At 52.2% G+C, this 21582-nt stretch overlaps 1 protein-coding gene across 1 annotated transcript; it reads right to left on the reverse strand.

Annotated features, from left to right (window-relative positions):
* Positions 1-282: 282 nt before the first annotated feature.
* Positions 283-15936, reverse strand: TFAP2E (transcription factor AP-2 epsilon). The gene is made up of 7 exons (XM_061120098.1): positions 15910-15936; positions 15129-15605; positions 14508-14559; positions 4625-4847; positions 2979-3097; positions 2323-2464; positions 283-565 (listed from the first exon to the last, which is right to left on the reverse strand). Exons 1-7 carry the CDS (start codon positions 15934-15936, stop codon positions 283-285), a joined length of 1323 nt encoding a protein of 440 aa, XP_060976081.1.
* Positions 15937-21582: the final 5646 nt, after the last annotated feature.

The raw sequence follows: 21582 nt of genomic DNA on the forward strand, positions 1-21582 counted from the left end.
CAGGCTTTTCCATGCCAACCTTCTCTTCAAGCCTGTCTCGGCAGTCAAGGGTCAGAAAATTGCACACAGGAGGCAAACACCTGGGTGCTTAACTTACCAACACAGCACAAGAGGCCACTTCCCCTTACTCCAACCCAGACCCGTAACTCACGGGTTTCTGGAGGAATGTCCTTTTTCTGGTCTGACTCCAGCCCCACCTTTGAATGCTTTCAAGCCCACCCCCAGGAGCAAAGACCTCATTTCAGATCTTGGGAGCCCCTTAGGGATGGGGGGGGCAAGCGGTCACTTCCGATGTTTGGCATCCTTCTCTGACGCCTTGGCGTCACCATGCCCACTGCCCGCACTGCTTAGAAACATCTTGTCCAGCCCCTTGAGTGACTCCAGTAAGTAGTTCTGGAAGGCAGTGAGGGCAGCACAGATGGCAGGCCCGCCAAAACCATGGGTGATGAGGCTGAAGTGTGTCAGACAGCTCTGCACTCCGGGCTCCAGGATGAGCGCTGGGCGAGTGTTGCCCAGCGGTGAACGGTCCTGCGCCATCAAGTCTGCAAACTCCTTACAGATCTGCCTGGTTGGGGAAGGACGGTCAGAGGTTAGAGGACAGAGGTCTGAGTCCAGCTGGATATCATAGATATGATTGCTGACCCAACAGTCTACAAATGATGATCATACCCATGTTACAGAAAAGTAAATGAAGGTTCAGAGATGGTAACTGACTTGCTCAATATCACACAGCTAATAAACAGCACATGCCAATACCCTACAATTTCTTTTCCTGTGGATATTCTGCCCACATTCCAAGTCCAGCTCAACTCCTGCCTTATCCAGGAAACTTTCCTTGATTCTCTCTCCTACTCCCACCTAAACCCAAAACAGCCAATGCTTCAAGAGCGTTGTTTATGAAATTATTGGGGAACAATCCAGAATCTGCCTTAACTAACTGAAATAAAACCAAGCAGTGAATATGAATTGAGGCCTAGATTCTGTGCCAAGCACACTGTATCAGCTCACTTAATCTCACAACAAATCTGTATTGTTATCATCCCTGTCACATGGAAGAGGAAACTCGTTAGTTTCTGACGATTGGATGACCTGTCCAAGTGACTAGGCTGGAAGTTGAATCCAACTCCATTCTGTAGCCATCATTCATTTCTCTATGCATCCTGTGTCCGCCTCAGGCAGGAGAACCACTTGTGTCTTCCCTTTGCATCACCAAGGAACCCAGTCAGCATCTTAGACATGACTGGGACCCAGGAAGGGCTTGGTGAGTTAGCTGATTAATGAGTGAGGTGGGTCCTGCCCTAGATACGTTTCTCCAGCTCCAAGATGAAGTCTCAAATGCCCCATGAGGCATGGCAGTCCCATGAGTCATGGCAGTCCCATGAGTCTGTGAGTCCATTTCTGCCCAGCGCACTTGAGAGAACCGTGAAGAAGGGAGGATGCAGTTGTGATATGAAGAACTGCCTTAGGTGGAAGGACTGAATGTCATTCTAAGTGGAAGAGCAAGCCCAAGAATGGGAGGGCAGGAGAGAGCAAGAGGGTCAGGTGGAGTGGGTGGAGTTCGTGCAGACCACATTGTGGGGGCCCTCAAAGGAGTCTGGATTTTACAGAACAGTGGTTTTCAAACTGCCCTGTGTCTGTCTCTTCTTGCAAGGGAACCCTTTCTAAAAACTAAATCTTATCAAACATCAGTTCATTACTCAGGCCCTACAGCGTCCCAGCAGAACCTAGTTTGAAAATCAATGCAGTAACAGTGGGAGCCATTGAAGGCTCTTGGGTAGACAGCAGTGCATGTGCAGGGCAGGAAGGCTGGGGGAACAGAGGGGCGCTGGGGTAAACGTCCAGGAGTGAGACTGGGAGACCAGCGTTGACGTGGCATGTGGGTGGGCTGAGGGAGGCATCCGTGAGACTTGTAGAGGGGTCAGGTGTGAAGGAAGGACAGAAAAGGGTCAACACAGGGGCCTGGCTGGGTGCCCTGATGGAGGTCAGAGGAGCAGAGGGGCTGACTGGCAAGGCTCAGGCATGGGCGCAAGGCTAGAGACCCTCGGACCCATGATGGGACTGGGGCTGGTGGTGCCGTGGGGGCGTGGTACCCACACATGGGCTTCTGTGTGAGCCTGTCCTGACACTGTGTGTGTGACACAGAACTCAGGTATGCTCACACGTCCACAGGCGCCCTGTCACGTGCAGCATGAGCCTAGGTGTGCGCAGAGCCACACGCACCGTGTGTGCACTGCGAGACACGTGGTGTCCACTGGGCCCATGCTCGGTGCCCGTGTCTGTGTGCGGCACCCATGGGAGCCTGTGCCCGGCGCCCTCACTCACTTGGCAGCCAGCAGCATGCTCTTGCGGCCGTGCAGCTCCCCAGGGTCAGCATGTTGTCGGCCCAGGTACTCGGCAGCTGCCTTGGCTGGGAACTCGGTCTCACAGACGTAGCCAAAGTCTCGGGCCAGGTGGACGGCCTCTCCTGCGGGGAGGGGAGGCAGAGATGAGACGCCACCAGCCAGGTGTACCTCTGAGCCTGGAGCACAGCCTGGACCCTCCAGCCCCGGACCAGGGCTGTCCTCCATTCTTCTATGTATGTATCTCCTTCCTTCCGATTCCCCCTCTCAGCTCTGGTCACAACCCCACTGCCCTCCCTTCTCGGAAGGTCTCTGAGCTCAGGGATGGGAGCTCTGTCCCAGAGCCTGAGCTCAACATGATTGAGCTTAGAGTCGCCAACCTCCCGGGAGCAGACTCTAACCCCATCATCTCTACCACATTCAAACACTGGCCACTCTTCCTCACACACACACACACATTCTACTGCACCAGCACATGCACCTGTGTGCTGTACATACATGTAAAGACTGTACACGTATTTCACACATATCCCTTATATATGGTGCACAGAGAATACACATATGACTAAACACACCCTCCTGCATCCAAGACAGTCACACACAGTCACACTGGGTGGCACGTGGCCCCTCGGGCCTCACCCTCTACTAGCGAAGTCAGCAGGGTCACATTGGCGGCCTTGCGACGGCCAGCGGGCAGGTTGAGCCCAATCTTCTCCAGCCGTTCGCGCAGGCACCGGCCTCCATTCTTGGACTTGGCCCTGGATGTGCACAGAGAGACACACACGCTATGAAGAGAGAATCATGTGTTCTTAGTGAACCAACAGGGCCTTGCTGCCTCCACCAACCCTGCTGAGGCTTGGGTCTGGCCTTGGGGACACACCAGGGCCTCCACCTGCCCGATCCCAATCTCTTCCTAATCTCACTGGGTTTGCAGCCACGATGGGAAAGGGGGCCATACACCCAGCTCCAGGAACCCCTCATTTCTCCCTAATCCTCCCAATAGCAAGGACAACCCAAGGTGGGGCAGGATGGGCCAGCATCTCAGGGTTCTTCCTCCCACCTGTGTACATCAACACAGCTACCCAGGGACATGCAGGCCCAGAGACAAACGGGAAACAGAGAGATAACTGGAGACATTGTTATACACACAGCTGCCCAGGGGCACACATACACACACACAGGTGAAATGCACTGAGGGCCAGGAACAGAGACATGCACACCAATAGAGACAGACACAGAGTCTCAGAGATCCAGGACACAGAAACACATGTCCACACCAAGTCAGGAGCCCAGGGACATTTGCACAGATGCCCACGGACTCATACAAGCCACTCTGGGATGCTCAGAGACCAGGAATAAGGGGATATTCCCACACCTGCACAAATGGAGCCCCTGCCCAAGGGTGCACGCTCAGTCACTCAGTCGTGTCTGACTTTGCGACCCCCATGCACTGTAGCCCACCAGGCTCCTCTGTCCGTGGAATTTTCCAGGCAAGAATACTGGAGTGGGTTGCTATTTCCTACTCCAGGGAATCTTTCTGACCCAGGGACTGAGTCCTCCTGCTTTGCAGGGGGACTCTTCACCACTGCACCACCTGGGAAACCCCAAAGGTAAGCATTTACTCACACAGACATACGGAGTGGAACATACTCTACCCAACACATCCCACTGAAAGTAACACAGGAAACGCACACTCATGGAAACATATACTCCTGTCCACTCCCTAAACCACATACACACACAAACACACATGCAAGCATGCACACAAACACTATCCTCAAATACATCAAAAGCCATAGTCCTGAAGCAGAAATACCTACCCAGGCACAAGGACATACCCAGAGAGAGACAGACCCAATTACGAAGATAAACCATGGACCCCACGCTCCCCGCCCAGAACACACACATCAGAGAGGCCTATACTGACACAGGGAATGGGCCTTAAGTCCTGGGGATCCTTTTTCTGGGTGGGGTGAGGTTGAAAATGGCCCTGTCTCTTCCCCTAACCCAGCCTTGTCTATCATGCTCAAGGTGGGTGAGTCCTGCATCCCTTCTTGGTACCCAGGCTCTTCTCTACCCCCGACCTTCCAGCCTGCAGACCCATGGGAGCTGCCAAGGACGTAGGCCTGTCCAGAGAGCATGCATAATCCTCCTGGGAGACAGAGATGGAGATGACCCTGTGCCCTGGGGTGGGGCCGTCCCCTCTCCAAACCCCTGAGAAAGTCTTCAGGACCCCAGGTTTTAGCCTTGAGCCTGGGCAGGGAGCTGTGGGCTGGCCTTCCTACCTGCGAAGGACACCACCCAGGAGAGAGGCATTGAGGCACTCAGGAGGTGAGAGTCGCCGCTGGACCTCCCCCACCGTCACCTTGTACTTGGACGTCGAGCTGAGCAGAGAGAGCCGGCCGGGCACGGAGCAGAAGACCTCACTGGGGTTCGTGATGCCGCCAACCAAGCTGTCTTTGGCCAGTGAGAGGGCCGAAAGGCTGCTGGCTTTGGAGAGGATGGGGACTGTGGAGCAGAAGCGAGAGCAAGGGAGAGAGACAACATTGAGCAGGGGCCACGGGGCACGGGCACCAGCCAGCTGGGATGCGAGCATGCTGCTGAGGTACCAGCTGCGTGTTGGCACCGTGCTCACATGCTATACGCACACACAGCTGCTTCTGCACGTCCCCGCACCTTCCAGAAGGAGCTTCCACTAACCATGCTTTACAAGGGAAGAGACTGAAGCACCATGAGGTTAACGTGACTCACTCACGTTCACTCAGCCAATGGGTGGTGGAAATGAAACTCTGGCTCTGGAACCCCGACTCCCTTCATTGAGTCAGGCCGGTTCCCTGTTAAAAGTCAAACAGCCTCAGCAGTCTTGGGAGTTTGGGCATGCGCGATCACAGAGGGTGTTGGAAATAAGGAAATGGAATGTGGGCTGGAGACTGGATTCCTGGGTTACTGCAGCAGGGCCGGGCCAGATCTATGCAATCACAAGGAGTCCCCGATTCTCTGCTCCCACTCACCTGTGATCCCCATGTCTCCCCCACCATCTCAGGTCAGTGAAAGGCCTGGGAGCTTTGGACTCCCCTATCCCAGGGACAGGGAGGTTATGGCCGGCCCCATTAGGCCCCCAACCCTGGCCCTCTTCCCGCTAAGTCACTCTGGGATGCTCAAGGAGTCCAGGAATAAAGAGACATCCCTTATTGTTCCCTCCCCCAATACTCTCTAATTTTGTACTAATATCTATGAAGGGCAGGGAAGGGAATCTGAGAAGTTTATTTTTTAACACGCATTTGGACACTCTTGGCTCTAAAAGAAAGTTCCTCCTGCAGTCTAACCTCCATTCTCCTGCTAAGCCTCAGGGGGAAGGGAGAATGACTGAGGCACTTGTTTCCCCTTGGGCTTTTCTTCTTTCAAGGAAGTGAGAGCCTTAGTAGAAAAGGCAGGCCTTCTGTGCTTGGGGAGAGGAATCAAGTGGAGATCCTGAGACCAAGAGTCAATGAGCACTCACTATACTATATACTCTGTGCTTCTACCGATAACCTCACTGAATCCTCAGAATGAGAGGTTACGTTTATTATCCCCATCTTACAGATGAGAGACTGAAGCCCAGAGAGGTAAAATAATGTGTCTGAAATCATGTAGCTGATAGACTTAGTACCAGTAGTAAGCCCTGGACTGTGGTCTCAAAGGCGGCACTTGGCCCTCCAGTCATCTGGCAAAATGTTCGCTGAGCACCGGTGTGCGGGGAACTGTGCTAAGCCTCGGGAAGGCAGAGGTAAGCAAGGCTGGCCCAGTGCCTGGCCTGGCAGAGCCCCTCCAGCTTTCCCCTCTCTGAATGTGCATTGAAACCCTCCCTGCCTTTGCCCAGCCAGAAACCTCAATGAGGCCCTCCACACTGCCCTCTGCCACCCCATCCCACCCATCAGCTAGGGCTTTCTTTTCTCCACGTGCCTGAATGCAGCCGCAGGTATAGAGGGACACTCACTCACTTCCCACCTGAATTTCTGCACAGCCCCTGCTCCAGAGGGATCTTTCTGAAACATCCATCACTCCCCAGCCTAGAACTCATCAGTGCCTGAGAATCAAATTTTAGCTCCATAGCTGAGCAGAATGATGCTGCCTACCCTCCACTGAGTGCCAACCATATGCCAAGGGCTTCACATTAACAGGTCTGTGGAGTAGATTTTCTATCCCCATTTCAAGATAAAAAGACTAAAAGTTCACAGTATAAATAGGTAAGCTGGCTCAGCAATAAGGACCAGAGATGGGTCCTGACCTCTGATGATGACCGTGACTGTCATAGCGCCCTTCTTGGGACTTCCTTGGTGGTCCAGTGGTTAAGAATCTGCCTGCCAATGCAGGGGGCATGGGTCCAGCCCTGGTCAGGAAACTAAGATCCCACATGCTGCACAGTGTGGCAAAATCTTCTTTAAAAAGTGGGACCTAGCTTGTGGTCCAGCCCTCCCTACCTGTCTTGCTTGGTCTTCCATCTGCCCTTTAGGCTCTTGACCACACTGTCCAAGACCAGTACACTCTGAGCCACATACATAAATTTATATTTTCCAGAAGCCCCATTTTTAAAAAGTGAGAAACACATTAAGGCTAATTTTAATATATTTTACTTATCCCAATAAATAAAAATATTATCACTGAGTCATATAATCAATATTTTGAAAATTATGAATAAGGTATTTTACATTATTTTCTTGTACTTGGTCTTCAAAACTCAACACATATTTTATATTACAACCCATCTTAATTTGGACTAGCCACACTTCAAGTGCTCTATAGCCACACGTGGCTGGTGGATCCCACAGTTGTAGACGTCAAAGCGGGGAGTGTAGCAGTTAATAAAAGTAAGTGAGATATGGGAGAGTGTTACCATGTAGGACACACCAACATTGCCAGAACTCTTAATTTGTCCAGGTTTTTGGTTTGTTTTGTTTTTGCTGATAAGACCAGAATTTGAGGTTTCTAGGTGATATCTCTGGATTATTTTTTTTTTTCACTGCACTGTGCGGTTTATGGGAACTCAGTACCCTGACCAGGGATCGAACACACACCTCATGTGATGGAAATATGGAATCCTAACCTCTGGACCGTATGGGAATTCCCTGGATTTTTAAAACATTGGCACCTGATTCAAAAGTTTGGGGACATCCTTGGTGGTCCAGTGGCTAAGAACTAGATTCCATGTGCAATCTCATATGCTGCAACAAAGATCTAAGATTTCATGTCCCACAACTAAGACTCACCACAGTCAAATAAAAACTTAATTTAAAAAAATTCATAGAAACGCACATTTAAAAAGGGTTAACTGTACTATATGTAAATTATACCTCAAGATTAACTTAAAAAAATAAAACTATGAATTAATAAATTAACAAGAAGGGCAAAGAGACTGTCCGGTCGCCCGTGACTCCTAGGCAGAGGGAATGGTCAGAAGAATAGAAAGTTTTTCTCTCCCCCAGCAGCCTCCTCCATCCATCTGGAGACCTCTGAGGCCAGGCTCTGTACCAGGAGAGAAGAGAGACCAAAGCTGGGTGAAGCCATTTGTGCATGTGCAAACAGGGACATATGTGAGCAAACGTGTCACACAAATGTCTATACATAAAAACTACATGCCCTGCCATAGAGCAATGAGGGTGAACCTGTGCATGCGTACACTTAACAACAGTGAGCCCCAGCTCTATACAAACAGGCTCTGCCCTCCTCCAGTGCTGCAGGAATGCAGCAATGTACATAAGGATATCTGCAAGTGCTTTTGCTACTGTTGATATATTTAAACACAGAGTATATGCCAGATTTATGCAGACATAGGTGCAGCTAGTGTAGTGCAGACAGGTGGAGAAGTGTTTCTATATATGAATTAGGGACTTTGCTGCTTCCCCCCACTTGTCTGTATCTTTCCCTTCAGAGCTTCTTCCTTCAAAAATGATGGGTGTGAAGCCAGGGTTAGGCAGGGAAGCAGGTGGCCTGGGGAAAGAGCAGTCACAAAGGTGGGAATTAACTAGCACAGATTGCAAGGCAGGGACACTGGCATCTGTCTCCCACACCACAGTGAGTCCTGAAGCTGAAGTGGTCCACTCATGGTGTCCCCCAGTCATGTACGCAGAAGCATGCACACACATGTGCACACGCCTACAGACAAGACTCACACACACCCCTCAAGTCTACACACTTTCCACAGGTGGGAGATACGTTCTGACCACTGGTTCTGGGCTGTGTGCCATGGATGCTCAGAAAGCTGATTAAAACTGCAATTCTTTCTAGAATAAAATAAAGGCTTTTCTCCTTTGCCCTGACCCTGGATTGGGCAAAGAGTTCCTCATACAACACCAAAACATGATCCATAAAAGAGAATCATGAAACTAGATTTCATCAAAATAAAAGACTTAAGTATGTGAAAAGACACTATTAAGAAAATGAGGGGCTTCCCTGGTGGTCCTGAGGTTGGGAATCTGCCTTGCAACACAGGGGATATGGGTTCGATTCCTGGCTGGGGAACCAGGATCCCCCATGCGGCAGCCCAACCATGCACCACAAGTGAACTTACGTGCCACAGCTAGAGTCCATGTGCCACAACAAAAGACCCCGCATGACCCAGTGAAGACCCCATGTGATGCAACTGAGACCCCCATGCAGCCAAGTAAATAAATAAAAGCAAGAGTCTCTTTTAAAAAATGAATGAAGTACTCTTGAATAAGACATCTGCAAATCCTATATCTTATCAAGGATGTGGATCCAGAATATATGAATTCTTATAATTCAATAGTAAGATAAATAACCCAATTAGAGAATATTCAAAGCATGTGAATAGATGTTTCACTAAAAATGAGATATGAGTGGCTAGTAAGCATATGAGAAAGAGCTCAACATCACTAGTGATTAAGGAAATGCAAATTAAAAGTATACTGAGATACTCACCAGGAAGGCTATAATCAAACAGACAGACATATCAAGTGCAGATGACAATGTGAAGAAACTGGAATCCTCATATCTATTTGGTAGGAATGTAAAATAGTACAGCTGCTTTAGAAAACAGCTTAGGAGTTTCTTTAAAAAATTAAAGACAAACTCATAAAAATCCAGCAATTCCACTCCTAGGAATTCAAAAGCAGTGAAAATATGTCCACACAAAGATGCATTGTGAATGATCACAGCAGCATTATTCATGCTAGCCAAAAAGTGGAAACAAACCCAGAATCCATCAACTGATGAATGAATGAACAAAATGTGTCACATCCATAAAATGGAGTATTACTAAGCAATAAAAAAGGGACACCCTACTGATAAAATCTACAACACAGATGAACCTCAAAAATAAGTACAAGAAGCTAGAGGCAAAAGTTGGCATATTTATATATATGTTTCACTTATATAACATGTCCAGTATATGCAAACATACAGACAGAAAGCAGATCAATGGTTGCCTAAAGCCTGGAGTGGGAATTAATTACAAATAAGAATAGAGGATTTGAGGGGGGAGGGTGTTGGAAACGTCTTAAAACAGACTGTGGTAATGATTACACAACCCTGTAGGTGTACTAAAAATCTTCAAATTGTACTCTTCCAATGGGTGAATTTCAGGTATGTAAATTTTACTTCAATCAATCAGTTTTTTAAAAAATGAAGTCCCAGGGCCATATTTCCAGGGATTCTCATTCAGTAGATGTGAGACGGTGCCCAGGAAACCTTCATTTTCTTAAGCAAGCACCCACTGGGGATTTGATGCATGTGGTTCCTTAGACCACACTTAGGGTACCACCAACCCAAGGCCTGTGGGGAGAGGAACAGCAGGAGAAAAGCAGACAGGAGGGGTCCTGACCCTCCTCCCAGCCCACTTGAGTTCCCTCACCTTCCCCAGTGGGACCTGCTGGTTAAGCTTCCATCTCACCAACTGCTAGAGGGTTTCTTTTTTTAATTTTTAATTTCTTGGCTGAATCATGTGGCTTGTGTGATCTTAGCTCCCCGACCAGGGATCAAATTCACGCCTTCTGCATTGGGAGCTCAAAGTCTTAACCACTGGATCACCAGGAAAGTTCCTAGAGGGTTTCTTTTATTTCAAATTTTAATTTCTTTTAATTGAGATACAGTTGATGTACAATATTACATAATATGCATGGGTACAACATAACAATTCACAATTTTAAAGATATATTCTATTGATAGTTATGATAAAATAATGGCTATGTTCCCTGTGTTGTCTTGTCCTTGTAGCTTATTTTGTATCTAGTAAGTTTGTACCTCTTGATCCCCATGCCTGTCGTTCTCTTCTCCCTTTCTTTTCAATATAACTTCTACCCTTCACTGCCCTGTGTGTGCTATGCTGCCCTCAGGCAGAGTCCACAGTCCATTTGCACTGGTTTTATAGTCTCCTGCTGGGGCTGACGGTAGCCTGGGAGGCAAGTGAGGCAGGGTTGTAGAAGTGAGAGTCAGATTCCGTCTTTGTGTAAAATTCTGGCATCCTGTGTGTGGATATATGTTGCATTTAAAAATTAGAAAAATATTGCACTAAGATACGTTATTTATCTTGATTACTGAGCTCCCAATCCTGCTTCAAGTGAGTTCCTCACTTACTTCACCCCAATCCTGGCCCTCCTTTGAAGCCCAGAAACTCCCCATTCCCCTTTTCCTTCCCCAGAGCCAGGGAGAGCAGAGGAAAGGGTGACTGTTCACATCAGCCCCTGTCCTGGGAGTGGACAACAGAGCCCAGCAAGGGATTTCCACAACTACTCACTCTCCTTGGAGGGAAGGAGGAACATCTCAGTTCTCACCCCCAAACCACTCCCCTCCAGCTGTGACTGTGTAGTCAGAAACCCACAGAGATGTTTAACCTTTTTAAACCTGTTGGCCTTTCCAAAGAGAGGGCATATGCACATGCCATGCCCGGTGGGGTGAATGTAGCTCGGCCATTTGTACACTACCTCTCCGAATGCACTCAGACTTCAAACCCTGTCACTCATTCATTTAACAAACTTCCGGAACACCTACTGAGCCTCATGCTAATGTTTCAACTTCAGGGCTCACCGCTTGTCTTTTGAGCTCCCACTACGACCTGTACAAACCGGCTCACTGCCGGTATTCCTGGCCCTGTCTCTCTCCCTGGCCAGTCCCGCCCACTTTCTGTGCCCCTAGGACAGGTCGCAAAACTGAAAGTGACAAATGTGGGTAGGAGATTGAGGGCTCCCTGCTTCCCTTCGGCTCAGCCTCGCCCCGTTTGCCATCGCTGCCGCTCAGCTGCCCTGGCAGCAAAGGGCTGCCGACCTGTAGGGGTGTGGTGGGCCGGGGCCTTGCCGCCCCTCCCCTGCCTGGCCTCCCCTGACTCTCAGTCAAAGTGGAGGCCGAGGCCTCCTCCAAGCAGGAAGGCTGCTTCTGGGGTAAGGCTGGGGCTGCCTCCCTTTCACATCCAGGACCCCAGCCGCCCCTGACACAGCTGCCCCTACCGCCAGGGCCAGGAGGAGCTGGAGGAATGCAGCTAACCAAGAACGAGTTTCTCTAATTCCAGGGCTTTCCATAATTCTGTAACTCCAGGACTTTCTATAAATCCAGGAGTGGGACGGTCCTCCATCGCCCCTGGCAGATGCCAGAGGACTTCAGGACGGAAACGGGGCTCCCCAAGTCTTCGGAAAGACCCGAGGGCGAAGAAGGAAGCTAATCAACCGCGCCCACGTGCCTGGCGGCTTGGCCGGAGTCCCGCAGTGGCTGCGGCGGGCGCAAACAACAATCACCCGCTGTGTGGGGCGTGGAGGCTCCAGGACGCAGGGCTTCAACTGGGCCACCTGCTTGGCCACGGCTAGGTCGCCCGTGCGAGCGCGCTCCGAGGCCTGACCTTCGCAGATGGGCTCTGCCTGCCTAGTTGCAGAGCTGCAAAGTGCCGCACGAACTCCGTCTCCTCCCCAAAGGCTAGCCGCGCCGGCCGCCAGCCAAAGGCCAAGTTCGCCGCTTGGGAACCAGCTTCTTCCTTCATTTGTGAGATCCAGCTCTCGCCCCTCCCCGTTTGCGGCACTGCCCTGGGCTGTGACTCTCCGCCCAGGTTGGGGCTCCCAGCGTGCAGCCCCTAACTCAGGTCGCTGGGCCACCCACGGGCTGACACTGCAGTCGGGCCGGTGTGGGCGCCCGCGACGGAGACATCCCGCACAGCACGGGCGCCCACGTCCATCCCGCACCCGCCAGAGTCAGCGCGCAACACTCGCGAATCCTGGCCCCACTCCCCGTGTTCTTGGGGCTGCTCTGGGGGATCCTCGCGCACCCCTAGGACCCAGTATTTATGGAAGTTTGGGGCTGGGAGTTTTAGGCAGTTTTAGTTCCTCTTTGTAGCCAGTCTCTTGTCCTGGCTCTGACCAGGGGATTGGGGTTTAAGGTACTCAGAGGCCCAGCTGGTTTTTCTACCCTTCCCCAAAGCAGAAATCCCCAGGTTCCTTGGGCTTCCAAGGTGGCGCTAGTGGTAAAGAACCCGCCTGCCAATGCAGAAGATGTAAGAGACATGGGTTTGATCCCTGGGTCGGGAAGATCCCCTGGAGAAGGGAATGGCTATCCACTCCAGTATTCTTGCCTGGAGAATCCCATGGATAGAGGAGCATGGTGGGCTAGTCCACAGGGTTGCAAAGAGTTGGACACGACTGAGTGACTTGGCACGCACATCTCCCCCAGGGTCAATGAGTCCAGGCCCCTCTAACCCACCGAGTCCTGGCAGGAGTCGGGAACTGGGGACTGAGACCGCGGAGACCATCTCCAGGGGGACGCAGCCCCACAGCAGTCTCTGGTCACTGGAGACGAGTTCTTCCTTCCGTCGGTTTTGGAAAAATTCACTAAAGCAAGGCAGTGGCCGCTAGCAAAGAGCTGGCTCTGACCGCACACCTCTGCTCGGACTCCAGGCAGCCTCCCCAAACCCCTGGCTCCAGGTAACACAGCCCCAGTACCTGGTGCCCCCTTCCCCCAAGTTCTGGGTGGACTATCCCCTCATCTTTCCCCACACATACTCCAGGTGGTCCAGCTAACTCCCAGCCCCAAGTCTTGGAAATTAAAGTCCTGCCCCATGCCCTGTCCCTCCCCGCCCCACACGCTGTCTGGGAGGGCAGACTGAGCCCAGGCTTGAATTCACTGGTTTGAAAAACAAGTTGTGCCTGCCCTGGGCTCTGTGGGCTTGTCTGTGCCTCCATATTCCTCTCTTCACTGCCCCCTCCCCAAATTCAAGGAGCCTGCTAGATGCCTGGGCTTCCGGAGTCTCTGTCTTTCTCACCTTTCTCTGTCACTGTCAGAAGTCACAGGTACTAAGATCCAGTGAAGGGCAGATCTCAAACCCCTGGCTTTTACTAGGGCAGAGAGACACAAACACCCCGAAAATAAACAGGGAGCAACTCTCCACACTTAGAGATCCTCAGTGCCAAAAAACAAGTTCCTGGACACAACAGGGACCCTGACCCCCCAAAGCATGGGAATTACACCAACATGACGGACACACATTACACACTCAACAGCCAAAGACACCAAGAAATACCAGAAAGACACCTAGGAAAGGAATATTTTAGACATGTACAGGACTGCAAACTCACATGGACACCAACACCAGGCCCTGACCCTCCTGCACATGGCCTGACACAATATTCACAGACCAGCTCCCTCATCCTGAACACTGAAAGAGGCTCCCCAGTGGAGAAAAAATTCCCTAGGGAAACCACAAGACTCCGGAGGCCCTGCTGGGAAGGGAGCGGCAGAAAGAACCTGGCAGGCTAGGAAATGGTAAGGCTCCCTAAAGTGGAAATCATTTAAGGACGTCCATGGGAATAGCACCCCTACTACCACCTCTTAGGAAACAGGGAAGTGGTTTAACTTGTTCTGCAAATTAACTCCAGATCTAAAAGAGTGCCCTCCTCCTTGGTAGGGAGAGGCCAGGCCCCTGCACAGGCCTGGCCGCCAGGGTGGCTAAGTGAACGTGGTCGGCCTTCCGGGGCACCCTGGCTGGCAGGCTCTGGGGCCAAGTCACCAACCAACCCCAGCTGCTCGGGCTTGCAGCCTCCGCAGCCCCTCTACTGGGCCGGAAAGAGTGACCGGTGGCCACCGAGCTCGGCGATGCACAGGAGGAACGCGCCGTAGGGAAGACGTTGGGTCTGTGTGCCAGGGCTTGCATCATCTCGCCCAGTTCTGCCCTGGCAGATGCACGCCATTCTTCCTTACCTTTCTTGATCACCGACTGGTCCAGGAGGCTCATTCCCGGCTCGTCCAGGGCCTGCAAATAGGACAGGGTAGTGGTAAGAGCGCTCGTAGACTCTAGTCTCTTGTCGCTTCCCAAGCCCCTGCAGTCCCCGCTCCTCGCACTGTCTGCTCCGCCCAACGCGCACCACCCGTCGCCTGCGGCGGCCTCGGGCGGGACCAGGATTCACCCGCGCTCCAGCTTTTGCGGCCGAGTTGGAGGCCTGGGAACCTCGCCGTGGAGTTCAAAGAGAGAATTTTGAACCTCAGGCAATTCCTCCACCTCTCTTCGCTCCAGGCCCAGGCTGCCCCGGTAGACCAGGAGTGGGCATAGATGCCCTGCATTGCCCCGCGGAGAGGGACAGAGTGGTTCAGCCCCTGTCCATTTACTCAGCGAAGGGTCGCCGCCACCCAGACCCCAGGCTCACGGACTCAGAGCCCGGCCGCCTGAAAGGCCAGGCAGCGTCCAACTCAGGACGTGGGGCGCGTCCTCGGTAGGCTGGGAGAAAAGTCAGGAGGGTTCCTGCATTGGCCGCTCTTTGCCGCCCGCCAGATCCTAAGTCACTGAAGCGGATGCTGGCCCATCCAGGACCGTTCGGGCCTCACCTGCAGGTCCTCCAGGCCCGGCGGGGCCGCCAGCCCGGGGAGGCCGAGGGGTGCGTCGGCCAGGCCGTGCGCGCCCTCGGTCAGGCCTTGCAGGAGCCGCGGCACAGCAGCGGCGGCGTAGTCGCGGCGCGGGTCGAGGCCCAGGGCGCGGGCGGGCGGCGCCAGCAGGCCCGGCGGCTCGTCGTGGGCGCGGGCGGCGGCGCGGGGCGCGGCCCAGGCGGCCTGCGGAGGCTGTGGCTGCGCCAGGGGCGCCAGGCCGCCGTACGGGTCCCCGGCCAGGTGGGGAAAGGCGGCGGCGGCGTCGGGCGCCTGGCCGTAGGGCAGTGGCGGCTGCGGGTAGGGCGGCGGGAAGTAAGGCGGCTGGAAGTCGGCGGCGGTGGGCGTGTGGCACAGCGGCGGCGCCGGCCCGTAGGCCGCCTGGGGCAGCGAGGACAGGCGGGCTCCGCCCGCCGCTGCGCCCAGCCCGTCGGGGCGCTCCTGGGGAAGGAAAGGGGCGCGTCAGGCGATCCAGCGGCAGTTGAAAGGACCCTCCTCAGCTCCCGAGGGGCCGGCTGCCGTCCTGCCCGCTCCCGGGGCCCGAGGTCTATCTCTGAACGACCCGTGGGTGCGGGAACCTTGGGCTGGGGACAGCGATGTCCCGTGCGCACGGTTCTCCGCGGGCGCAGTCGCTGTGGTCCCCTCCCTCCGAGATTTCGTTGGGGTAGGAGGGTCGGAACGGAAGGTCTAGCACCCAGGCTGCCTGATCCCCGGCCGGGCACGCCCCCTGCCCGAGACCACTCACCATGGCGGAGTAAGCGTGCACCAGCATGGGTCGGGCAGCGCGGGGCGCGAGGCGTGGCGGCCGCCGCGCCTTCGCCCGACGGCGAGCGCGGCGGGAAGAGGTGCGCGGAGCCTGCAGGACCCCCGGGCGGTCACTGCGCGGTGGCGGGGTGCAACCCAGCCCGGAGCCCGCCAGGTATCTGGTCCTCAGCAGTGGGTGTCCCCGGGCGGGTCCATGGGGGCGGGATGTGGGTCGGACGGGCGCTGATCGCACTTGGAAAAGTCGGTCAATGGGTGCCCAGCGCCCGCCCTTCTTCCTCTGAAGGCAGCTTGCTCCATGCACACCAGTTATAGTGGCGGGGGCGCGCGGGGCCTCCGGGGGCGCGCATTAAAGAGACAACGCTAGGGCCGCTTTCTCCCCGCTCCCCAGTGACTGCTCAAGAGGAGGCGTGGCTTTGGCGCGACCCCCTGGAGAGGACAGGGTCGTGGTTCCAATCCGCGCCGGTCTGAGAGCCTTCTAGGCTCAAAGCTCCCAGCTACCTTGAAACAGAGACGAATTCAAGGTTGGGACACAAGGGCCTTAGTTTGCTTTGGCTCGGCCCCATCTTTGCCTTTGGAGCAAAGCACTGCCTTCCTCTGCCTTAGGTTGCTAGTCTGTAAGATGGGTATCAGTCCTTTCTCTAACCACCTCACCCCATTATGGGTGAGGTGGGCAGTCCTGAAAGTGGAAGAGGTTTGTGAGCTGCAGACTCAAGTCCACTGGCTCCTGTGAAACATGTGTCAGTGCATGGGTGTTTGTGTGTGTGTGTGTGTGTGTGTGTGTGAGTTGGGGACCATCACAGCCTCTCTGCATGTTTCTGGATAAAAGCCCCTCTGAGGGTGCTTACTTCACTCAGGCTTCCCCCAGCTGGTAACTCCCAATACCTAGCCAGGGTCTGAGGAAGTTGGAGACACAAACTAACTGCAGAGTTGCCTGGCCCTGGGATTGGGCATGAGTTCAGTCTGAGTAGGGCTCGGGGTATTTTTGACGCCTTGAGGTCCTGGGCTGATGGAGCGTGGGTGGGTCATAGGCAGAGGATGTTGAGTGAAGCTGTAACTGACAGCATGTGGACAGTGTGCTGTCATCGCATTTACATGCATGACATGCACAGGCTGTGTGTTTGCATATTACCAGGACAGGCACCGGCTGGCTGGCACGCGTGTTCCAGTCTCTGCAGTCACTTTTGCTTGACTTCAAATCCCAGCCTTTCCTTCCTGAGGAACAGGGACAAGAATTAAAGAAAGGGAAATGAGAGGGGGCAGCAAACAATGAGATGGTTAGATAGCATCACCGACTCCATGGACGTGAGTGTGAGCAAACTCCAGGAGATAACGAAGGGCAGGGAATCTTGGTGTCCATGGGGTCACAGAGTCAGATATGACTTAGTGACTGAACAACAAAATGAGAGAAATGGTAAGGGGAATGAGAATTAAGAAAGCAGATGGAAGGTGTTAAAAAAAAAAAAGTTGGGCTCTTCCCTGGCAATCCAGTGGTTAAGATTTTGTGCTTCCATGGCAGGGGGTGTGGGTTAGATCCCTGGTTGGGGAACTCAAATCCCACATGCCACGTGGCACTGCCAAAAAGATTTTTTTAAAAAGAAAAAAAATGGCAAGAAGATGCTCTAAGCAGGGCAGAGCAGAAATGTTGTTGTTCAGTTGCTAACTCGCGTCCGGCTCCCCAGCCCCATGAACTGGAGCATGCCTGGTTTCCCTGTCCTTCACTGTCTCCTGGAATTTGCTCAAACTCATGTCCATTGTGTGGATGATTCCATCCAACCATCTCATTCTCTATCACCCATTTCTCCCTCCTGCCCTCAGTCTTTTCCAGCATCAGGGTCTTTTTCAATGAGTGGGCTGTTCACATCAGGTGGCCAAAGTATTGGAGCTTCAACTTTAGCATCAGTCCTTCCAACGAATAGTCAGGGTTGATTTCCTTTAGGATTCACTGGTTGGATCTCCTTGCTGTCCAAGGGATTGTCAAGAGTATTCTCCAGCACCACTGTTCGAAAGCATCCATCTTCAGTGCTCAGCCTTCTTTATGGTCTAGCTCTCATGTCTGTACATGACTACTGCAAAAACCATAGCTTTGACTCTACGGCAAAGGGATGTCTCTGCTTTTTAATATGCTGTCTAGGTTTGAATAGAAATGATCACAACTTATTACATACTGTGTCAGACTCTGCACTAAATACTTGATGAATATTGAGTTATTTAATGCTCACAACAACCCTATGAGATAGAAACCCTTATCACCCCTCTTCTCAGGTGAGGTATGTGAGATACATAGAAGCCACATGACTTGCCCAAGGTCGAGGAGCTAGTGAAGTGGCAGAGCTGGAAGAGTCAGCTTCTCGCCTCTTTCTGTGTTCAGAATCATTATTCTGTATTGCCTCAGACTCAGGTGCCTAGAATTAAGTCCTTACTGATGAACTGTGTGATTCCGACCTCAATTTCTGCAACGTCAACAACAGCAATATGGGAGTGAAGAATGGACTAGATGTTTTCTTAGACCCCTTTCTAATGAAGTGGAAGATGAGAAAGTAAAGATTAAAATAGTGAGCTAGATTAGAGGAGAAAGGGAGATAGAGAATGGGAGGTGTCTGGAGGAGACCTGAGGGGTGTTTCACAGAAGGCACACCTCGGGTGCAGAGCTCAGGTCTGAGTCATCTCAGTCTGGGAGGCTTTAGGGGAAGGGGGAGGCTAGAAACAGCCAAAGTTTCATCACTAAGGACTTTCCAGAAGCTGAAACCACCAGCTAAAGTGGTAGAGAAAGCAAAATTGGGCAGCTTTGCAACCTCATGCCCAGGGCAGATAAGAAGTCAGGAGTATGTGTGTGTGTATCTACATGGATGTGGGGGTCTGTAGTGAGACCCCTCTTCCCCACAGGACATTAGCCATCAGGCTCCAGGACAGGTGTACATGTGACAGCACATGCATGCAGGTCAGTGGACGCCTTTGGGAAACGTCCAGGACCAGTGAGACTTGTGATGCCTGTACCAGCCCTGGGCATCTCCTGCTCTCCTCAGGAGCCTTGGGAAGGCCATAGTGACCAGAAATGCTGCCTGCCCAGTGGCTTTCCTCACCTTACTTCCTTGCAGTTTAAGACAACTCTTTCTTGCTTATTTCTCCTCTTTTCTGACCCTTTCTCAATCTTCTCTTCTATCTCCCCTCTTTTCACCCACACCCTTAAGGTCACTTATTCATCCTGAGCTGTAGCTTCTACCTTTTCTTCCTAGCTACACTCTTCACTAGTGAGTTCATACCCTTTCAAGTTCATTGTTATCTCCCAACCTTGTTATCTCCAGTCTGTATCTCTCACTAGAAATCCAGACCCATAGGTGTGATTACCTACTGGATATTCCCTCCGGATGCCTTATTGCAGCCGAGACTGTCCAAACCCAAACTGAAGTCAAACATCTCCTCTACCGCCACCACCAACTCCAACCTGCTTCTCCTCCAATGTTCTAGAGCTCTGTAAATGGCACTGCCATCCTTCAAATTAAAAGAGCCATCCCAGGCTCTGTCCTTTCCTTCACCTCCATAAGCTACTGGAGTCGGTAGCCTTTCCCTTCTCCAGGGGATCTTCCCAACCCAGGGATCGAACCCAGGTCTCCCACATTGCAGGAGGATTCTTTACCAGCTGAGCCACAAGGGAAGCCCCTAATCCTCATAGAGGATCATCATTTCTAATTCTTAAACATCTCTCTTCATCCTCTGTCAGCATCTTAAGCTGCCATACTCTTCCTTTTAGACCAGTTGTTCTCAAAGTGTGGTCTCTGAACCAGCATCACCTACAACTTCTGGAACTTATTAGAAGTGTCAGTTCTTAGACCCCACCCAGACCTACTGAATCAGGAACTCTGGGCAAGGGACCCAGCCATAAGCCTGTGAGGTGACTCAGCAGTACAATAAAACCTGGGAACCACTGCCTGGACTGTTCCAACAACCCCCTACCTCAAACTGATCTCCTGTCTTCTTTCATATCTCTTCTTCAACAACAGTGACTAGACCATGTTACCTCCTGGCTGAAAACTCTCCTGGGGCTGCTCATGGCCCATCTTCAGGGAACAAAAAAATTGAAACACTGTAATTAGCATTTTAGGCTCTTTGCAGCTGCAACTAATTTTCCTTTCCTGCCTCATGAACCAGTTTACAAGAAGAAAGATGAAACAGAAAATATGTCTAGTCTAGCGCTGGGCTTGGTACATAGCAGGTGCTCAGTAAAGGCTTATTAAATAAATGATGAATGAATGAATGAATGAGTCTATGAATTCCTCAGCCTATTCCTAGGATCCTTTAGGAAGCCTTCTAAATGAATATGGCTTCCCAGGTGGCTCAGTGGTAAAGAATCCTCCTGTCAATGCAGGACATGCAAGAGACACGGGTTCGACCCATGGGTCGGGAAGATCCCCTGGAGTAGGAAAGGGCGACCCACTCAGTATTCTTACCTGGAAAATTCCATGGACCGAGGAGCCTGGCGGGCTGCAGTCTGTGGGGTTGCAAAAGAGTCAGACACTACTGAGCATGCACACATGTGAACATGACTCTGGGTAACTAGACATAGAGCCCAGGTAAAATGTGGAGAAGTCACATTATGAGCAGTGAGTGATTTTGCTTATGGCTTATGGCTTCTGAGGAGAGGGATGTTCTTCATGGTTTGCTGTTTGGGGGCTCCTCAAAGTTTCCTGGTTGCAGACTCTATTCCCTTTCTTGTTCAGGACCAAGGGACGCCTCACTTTCTGAGGCATGGAGGTGGGCATTGCCAGCTGCCCACTCTCTGCAACACATGCACACATGTGGGGGCCTGGAATGTGCACAGGGTCCATGTGCAGACACATGGGGCACACGACATGCACAGAGACACTGAAGAGAAACACACAGATATGGGGACACAGGACATATATTGACACACAGGTGTGCATGTTCAAACATACACAGACTCACGTTCGGCGTACTGGCCCTATTGCTGTTCTCCAAGGCTCAAATCTTTCCCTCTCTTTTCAAAAAGTGAGTTTGGAATAGGAGTTTATGTTAAGAAAGGACTCAGGCCTGCCTCCTTTATTGTTAACACAGCCACCCTGCAGCCCGCCTTTGACAGCCTTCTGCTCTCGGCCTGGTGGCGTGCAGCGTAGGGGAAATCAGGCACAAGGAGATACTCAAGCTCCACCTGGTGGTCAGATCTCACAACTGCAGCTCAGGTGCCCCTTTCTCCCTTGCTGCTAAGTTGATTACTAGGAGCAAACTTGATCTTGCTTGGCAGCCTAGCACTCCTTGCATTCCAGAGTCAAGAACTCTCTGACCAACCCTCACCAAAGTACAGACTCCAGTCCGCCTTGCATTTTGAGGCCTTCTGCAGGGTTTGTCTTCTCCACCACACGAGGGAGAGTATTTTGAGAGCAGGGACCAGGGGCAGTTGCCAATGGCTTTGGGGCGCCCTTCCCTTCGCTTTTCACTTCCCCAGATGATCTCAGTCACCTCCATCACTTTAACAACTGCCGAGCCCGACAACTCCTGAATCTGTCACTTGCCCAGGCCTCTCTCCAAGCTCCAGACTGCAGAGAGACACTTGCCCCTGAATATCAGCAGGGCAAATTCACCACTTACCAAGATGAGTTTATATTTTGCACAAACCTATTTTTCTCCCCTTGACAGTGAA

The sequence above is a fragment of the Dama dama genome, chromosome 20, assembly GCF_033118175.1.
Source record: "Dama dama isolate Ldn47 chromosome 20, ASM3311817v1, whole genome shotgun sequence".
Taxonomy (NCBI): Eukaryota; Metazoa; Chordata; class Mammalia; order Artiodactyla; family Cervidae; genus Dama; species Dama dama.

Bases quoted from the DNA above. Each gene is read 5' to 3' on its own strand.
- TFAP2E (XM_061120098.1), bottom strand. From the start codon at position 15,936: ATGCTGGTGCACGCTTACTCCGCCATG. The intron at 15,606-15,909 runs GTGAGTGGTCTC...TTCCTTCCCCAG, and splicing joins TGCACGCTTACTCCGCCATG to GAGCGCCCCGACGGGCTGGG. The intron at 566-2,322 runs GTGAGTGAGGGC...TTCCCCAACCAG, and splicing joins AGCATGCTGCTGGCTGCCAA to GCAGATCTGTAAGGAGTTTG.